Genomic DNA, 7,552 nt, shown 5'->3' on the forward strand with positions numbered 1-7,552 from the left:
TTATATTTAATTACAGTAACTATTGAGGTAAAAATGTTATTTCAACAATGTTTGAGTAAACATTTAGACGAACGTAAAATTTAAATGAAATATCTAATATTACCGTATATAGAGACTTTATTCATTTTAGCCGTAAGTATTAGTTAAGCCGTACGAATTAATTTTACTAGCAACTCTTCTAACAACATTTTACAAAATCGAACCTTTCGGAGATGCTTTTATTAATTTTTATAATGCCAAAGAAACATTTACAATTATTATCTTTACAATAATAACGACATCATCTATGCAAAAATTGTAAATGTAATACTATTTAATTTCGACTTTTATATTCAAATAGACTTAATTGATTGAATTGAACTTAATTCATTTAATCACATTCCAGCTTTTAAATACCGCTACACGAACTTAAGGAATTGAGTCGATGAAAGAATTTGCTTAATTCATAAAGTTAATTCAAACACAAATGTATATTTTGAATTTGAATAAAAATCATGTAAAAAATTTTTTTGAAGAATCTTTTCAATTTACTATTCTGTTAACTTTCTAATTATACGAATTATAAATTTAATGTAATTTAATTCAATTTGTAGAAAAGATTTATTTAAAGCTCTATAATTTTTTTTTTTTAAATCGTCATTTCATATAATATTTCCATTTTATTCTTTGCAACGATATTTTTATATTAATTATCGCTGAACTTGTATTTTTCCAACAACGATGATTAAATGGAAATGGTTAAACGTACATAAGACAATGTGGTAGAAAGATATATGTACGTGTATATGAGAAAAAATATGCGACAAGTTGATTCGTACTCGCGGCGAGTTATCGAATTTACAACATCGAGTGTCATATGAGCTTTTGAAATCGATCCCTGCTTGGCGATGGTAAAGTCCATTTTTTTTGTTTCTTTTTTTTTGTTTTTTGTTTTTTTTTGTCGTGGATGCGTTATGCCGAGGAAACGTGAAGGTGCAGTCATCGAAGAAATGGACAGAAGAACAGCCGAGAACCGCCTCGCATTGATGAGAGTTTGCCGTACGTTCCGCAAACATGCCTCGCAATTGCGGCAGCAGAGATTGAAGTAAACCGCTGAGAGATGCTCCGAACTTTAATTACTCTGTCCTCGAGCTTGTGCAGCTTAAAGCAAATAACGTCAGACTCTTCTCTCCGTAGTGAACCCTTTCCCCGCGCAAAATAGATCAAAGTACGCATACGCGCGTGTGCGCCCCGTTATTTCAGCACTCGTGCGACAATGATTAAATTCCCCTTAATTCTCCAAGCTTTTTATTTATGCCTTATATTCGCTCGGAACAGTAGCCACCTAAGTATATTACATCGTCGACGTAAATCTTCATCTCCGTATGGGGAGGCTGCACATTATGGAACACAATGTTGCCGTCCTCGCGATAGTCGCGGTACGATATCGTCTCAATGCACGTCCAGCCGAATTTTTCAGCAATGTTCGCGGTGAATCTATACCAGGCAGAAAAAAAAAAACGCGCGAATAAGGTCGACTGATTATGAAAAATGAAAGGGGATGCATTAACGAGCGGAGACAAGCATCTGCGGAACTCCTATCGCTTAGGCATTTCAAAAATTCGAGTCAACCTGCTCTACCAAATCGCTCCAACACATTTTCCTCGGCACCGTATACCTGCTAGTGCAGTCGATCTTAAAGAGGTCGAAGCCGAGTTCTTGGGCGAGGATCCAACTCTCGGCAATGACACGCTTGCCGAGGCTCTGGCGTTGGTGGTCCGGGTGTACAGCGACGTAGGAGCACTCGAACGCGACGTTCTTGTCGGTGAGGCGAGATACATTGGCTTTTCGTGAGCAGTACGCGTAGAACTTCAAGAGCTCACGGCTGGGGTCATCGTCGGAGGAACAGTTGATGAGCTGCGTGAGGTTTTGCAGATCACCGTTGACGCTTTTCGTATTGACAGCGGCACCGGCGATGCAGCCCGTCAAGCTGTCCTCCGCGATAATCGTCAGGCCTTGACTGATATGTTGCTGCATCAGGGACATGAGTATCGGCAATGATTTGCCGACGAGGCCTAAACTGACGATGGTCGGTTCCGTCTTGAAGTAAGTCTCCAGCATAAAGATGAAAACTTTCTGAAAGTTCTCTGGGAAGGCGATGCGTAGATGGTAGCGCGAATTCTGGCGAATTACATTTACCGATGTTAGTTCAATTGATTGGTGACGTTTTATTCGGAGGTGAAACATGATTCGGCTGATTTTTAACGGCTGGCTATTGACATTTATATATTAAAAAATAATGCTACAATATGTGCTAAAAATGCCTCTATGAACGAGATTGTGAAATTTTATATTTGCCAAGTCTATTTCAATATACCTATTTCAAATTTAAAGAAAATCGATCACATAGGCTGTTCGATAAAATATTGCTTGATTACAATTGCATCAAAACATTTACCTATACTTACTGAGTTTGAAGTACTTATTTTCTTGTAAGTAAGATTATTTTTAAATGGTTTTATAAATTTCAGACTACGAAGAATTGTAGCCATAATTGAAACACTGCTCTTCACTTTATTATATGGTAACTTATTAATATATATTTTTCACTATTCTTACTAATAAATTTTGAATAATAATTAACCTCTTATTGAGTTTTAAAGTTACTGCTGTGAATGTTGCTAAGGTTTGTATTTTCCCGTTATTCTTATTAATATTCAACAAAATTAAATATTTTTATACATGCAATTTAACTTTAGTGGACGGTAAAAATGTTTTAAAGTACAGAATTATTTATAAAGAATACATGAAAATAAATAATTACATGAATTTAAGAGTTTTAAAATTTTAAATTAAACTAATGTATTTAAAACATTGTGAATTTGAAATATTTCAGACATAATTAGTACTTTTAATTAATTACTTTGAATTAAAAATAAATTATTGCAAACTTCTTTGTTTATTAAACAATATTGTTTTTTTTATAATATTTCATTCATTAGAAGAAAATACTTGTCATATAGAATAAATAGATTTATTGTTCAAAGTAAATATAAATCTAAAGTTAAATTAATTATTATGATTATTTTTTACAAAATATCATTTTCCGGTTTGCGCTTCTGCAAAAAGGTCGATCATGTTTGTTATTATCAATAATCATATAAAATAAATGAGATTATTTTACGAACTTTTTTGTTAAATACTTCAATTACGTATAAAAAGATATGAGTAATATTATTATTATTACTGTTATTAAAATATTATACAATATAAGTAATTATAATATTATACAATTTAAGTATGATGAAAAACAACATATATATTTTCTATAATATTAAATAATCTTGATATATATTTCAATTATTTAATTGCTTAATAATAGTAAAACAAAACGTATAAGACAATAAAGAGAAATTATATATCGATTTACATAAAATATGTATTATATTTAATTGTTTACCTTTTTATATTAATATATATATATATATATATATATATATATATATACGTATGCAATACATAGTAAATAAAAAACTGCATAAATCCTGTTGCTTTTCTTGTTTCTCACATTGCCTTCAACTCTCTTATTTATATATCTCGAATCCTTCGTCATTACATACATAAATTTATAAGTTAAATATCTGTACAATTTCATATTCATATTTGTATATTATTTTTATTGTGACATACTTCACGCTTTTACAAAAAATATGTGAATTGAAAATAACAGAATTATTTATCAAAATGTATTTCAATCAACTAATATTGAAGAATAATAAATAAATAATGTATAATGAAATTTATTGGTAGAAAATTTTTATGTAATTATAAATTATTGTAAAAATATTTCTCAAGCAAATAATTTGAATATGAAAAATTAAAATAATAATGTTTATTTATATTCATTAGCCCTTGATTTTACTCAATTGTAATATTTAATTTTTCTTTAATTTATTCAGAAATAATTTTAATAATTTTGTCGAATTAAAATATTAGATATAATAATATTAAATTAGTACAAATATGATATTATATTTTTAAATATTTTTTAATACTTTTAATCATAAATTACGTAAGTATAAAGGGAGAATAATATATAAATTACTGATTTTCATATATAATTATCTGAGTGATACAAAATTCAGAATAACAAAATGTGTAAATTTCAATAAAGAAGTAAAATAAATTTGAATAATTAATGTATTTTAATACATATGCATTTTTGCATTATAATCAGTTTGATTTAAATAACAGATTATAATTTGTCGAATATTAATCAATATTGAAAATGTAAGTATAAATCTTATATACCAGTATTTAAATAGTATACGATTAAAATCTTTTCTCGTATTCTCTAAGTATATATATGATCGTAATTATTTTTTATTAAATTTTTTCTATGTTTTTATCTAATTTGTAGTACTATTAATAATACATTTAATTAAAAAAGAATTTTTTTTTCATTTGATTTTATAATATATAGAGTCTATCTGATATATTCTTACAAAATCCTTGGCATACATATAAATGCAATTAAGAGAATAATTTTGAAAAGATACGTTTATATGCAATAAAATTCAATAAGTAAATGCAATAAAAATTATGTTATATTTTGAATGGACATAAGAAAATGAAAATATAATATCAATGTTTGTTTGTTGTATATATTTGAACTGATTCTCTATGAAATACGTACCGGTTCTTCATTAAAATTAATCATCAAATGATAAACACTGCTTCTATATGATTTTATTCCAATTCACTTGTAACTGTACAATAAATATTGAATAACAAATATGATTTGGTGTGTAATAAAATTAAAATGGCTATATATGGCTATATATATATATATATATATATATATATATAATCGAAAATCGCTACTGCTGAAGCACTTAAAAAAACGAACTTGTAACAAAAATTTTTAAGTATATATATTTTTAATTAAAAAATATTTTGTAAAGATTCAATTAAGGTATTAAAAATTCGATATTTATAGATAATCCGTAATACAGATATGATATATAATGAATCCGGCATATTGTTGTAAAATGAAATTTAATCTACTGTATATAATTTAATGATGAATTCTGAAAAAAGGAATTTATAATAATTACAATTTTCCTTAAAATCCTTATTTTCTTTACTACTGTACCATATTATAATTAATTACAAACAATGTTATGGATAGATATATAACATATTTGGTTTATTTCTATTTGCGTTTATTAATAGAATGGATTGTAAGCAAGTATGAGTGTTGACAATGTGAACTTAAGAAGAACAGATCGTATTTCATTAGTTACTGTGCACAGAGAATGAATGATACGCATAATTCGATATATGATGCAATTGACTTATACATATGAATTTACATAAAATTTTATGTATATGGTATGTTATATGGGACTATCTAAATTTTAAATTGAATATATTAATTATTCGTTTTTATATAATTTTATGAGGCCTAAAATTCATTTTTATTTCCTTTATGTGTTTATATTGAATTAAATAATAAAATTATTTTTGAATTTTCATGGGTATTTGACATATTCTTGTAACAGCTTTAATATCAATGAAATTCTAATCCTTTACAAAAGAGTCATTTACTAAATATGTATTCAAATTTTTGTTTTAAAAATATTTATCGAAATATTAATTCCTAGCATTAATCAAATGTTTCGGATATTAGAAAGCAAATATTTTATTACATTTATTATATAGGATAGTAAATATATTCTAAGTGTATGATCTATAAATCTAAATATATTAAATAAATACTGAACGTATATAAAATATTTGTTCTATATTTTAATCATTTTTTTTTTATTAGGAAATATAGAATTATTAATTTTTAATGAAAATAGATAAGCTAATATTATTTTACTTATCATGTAAATGAAGAAATTTTATAAATATAGAAAACAGAAGATACGATTTTTTAATCGTGTTAGTAAAAGTCTTGAATGTGAAAGAAAATATAAATTAATTTACATAATTGCTGGATTGTCGTCAAGTAGTATGGAATTCTTTTATTGTCCAACATTTTGTTCATAATTATTTATGTATATTCATATTTCGTACATTAAATGTGAAAAATAAAGTTGATGTATTCTGTATAATAGTATTGATAATTGTGTAAATGCTATTAAATTATAAGGATTGACATGGTTTCTGTCATTCTAACATATACATTTAACCGTCATTATTTTTTTTTATAAAATTGTATCTGGAAATTCGAACTTGTTCGAGTGAATTACAATTGATAATTTCGTCGTACAAATTTTCATCAGAATCTTAATAGTCTAACGACACGTTACATATTAACTCAATCAATAACTAGAAAGATACTGTATTATTCTTTGTTAAATCTAATCAATTAGATACTAATTTAATGGAGGTCATATTTTGGTAGTTTTTAAATAAATATAATGAAAGCGCTGTTTATTCAATTGATTAAACTATCCTTATTTTACATGCATTTGATATATTAGATAATTGCTAAAATAATATTGATAAAGTTGAATTCATAATTTTATGAAGAATTAACGTTTGCATCATAAATAAATTTTTTACTATCAAAATTTTTAATTATTTTTAAAGATAATATTACAAATCGATTTTCAATTTTCAATTTTTTAAGTATTACATCATTTTATAATAGATTCTTGACTAACGATAATAATACATAATAAATATAAAACTGATTTAGAAAAGAATAAAATGTTTTCATATTTGCAATTTATTTAATCTAAATTACCGTTACGGTTTTAAATATTTTATTATTACTATAAGAACATAGAGAAGTATAGAAATTTTTATAGAATACGCTATGTACATTATTTGAAAATTTGTTCACTTTGAACTTTTTTTTATAATTTTACACATATTTATTTAAACATTTTTAGTATCCTTGTTAATACAATAGCTTTTTGGAAGTCAGAATTTGATGTATATTTTTGAAAAAGATAATAAAATATATGTAGGAGCTGTGATTTGTAATTACTGGTGCGTATAATAAACTTATTATTTTTATTATTAGACACGCGAATGCTGAGTTAATTTATAGATTGAATTCTACTTAATATTTTATTATTCTAGAGATAACACAAGAAAATGTTTAATATACTATTTTGTAAGTGTAAAATGCTAAGTATTTAAAAATTATATTCATTTACAATTTCTTATATACAATAATAATTTGAAAGAAAAAACGAATTTCTTTTAAATACAATCCATTTTGCTATATCGACGATAAAATTTATAATATTGTATTTATCAAAACATTGAATAACATTTTTTTACAAAATCAAATTTAGTCTTTTATATATAAATTATACGTAACCTTGTTGTATTATTCATCTACGTGTACTTAAGATAATTTGACATTATAATTACTAATTCCATTTCGCACCAATAATTCTTTTTTTTTTTTTTTTTTTTTTTTTCAACATTATTGTCAATAAATTTGTAATAATTTAACGATTTTATGTCTTGATTTTTATCAATGTTATTAATGTTTTTTTTTCACGATTACGAGCAATAATATCTACAATGTACTATAGAATAATTT

General features: G+C 25.4%; 1 protein-coding gene across 1 annotated transcript; it reads right to left on the reverse strand.

Annotated features, from left to right (window-relative positions):
- Positions 1–1,237: 1,237 nt before the first annotated feature.
- LOC105365147 (dopamine N-acetyltransferase) lies at positions 1,238–2,531 on the reverse strand. The gene is made up of 3 exons (XM_011503242.1): positions 2,448–2,531; positions 1,658–2,160; positions 1,238–1,476 (listed from the first exon to the last, which is right to left on the reverse strand). Exons 1-3 carry the CDS (start codon positions 2,529–2,531, stop codon positions 1,299–1,301), a joined length of 765 nt encoding a protein of 254 aa, XP_011501544.1. The 3' UTR covers positions 1,238–1,298.
- Positions 2,532–7,552: the final 5,021 nt, after the last annotated feature.

Source organism: Ceratosolen solmsi, unplaced genomic scaffold (assembly GCF_000503995.2).
Source record: "Ceratosolen solmsi marchali unplaced genomic scaffold, CerSol_1.0 scaffold45, whole genome shotgun sequence".
NCBI lineage: Eukaryota > Metazoa > Arthropoda > Insecta > Hymenoptera > Agaonidae > Ceratosolen > Ceratosolen solmsi.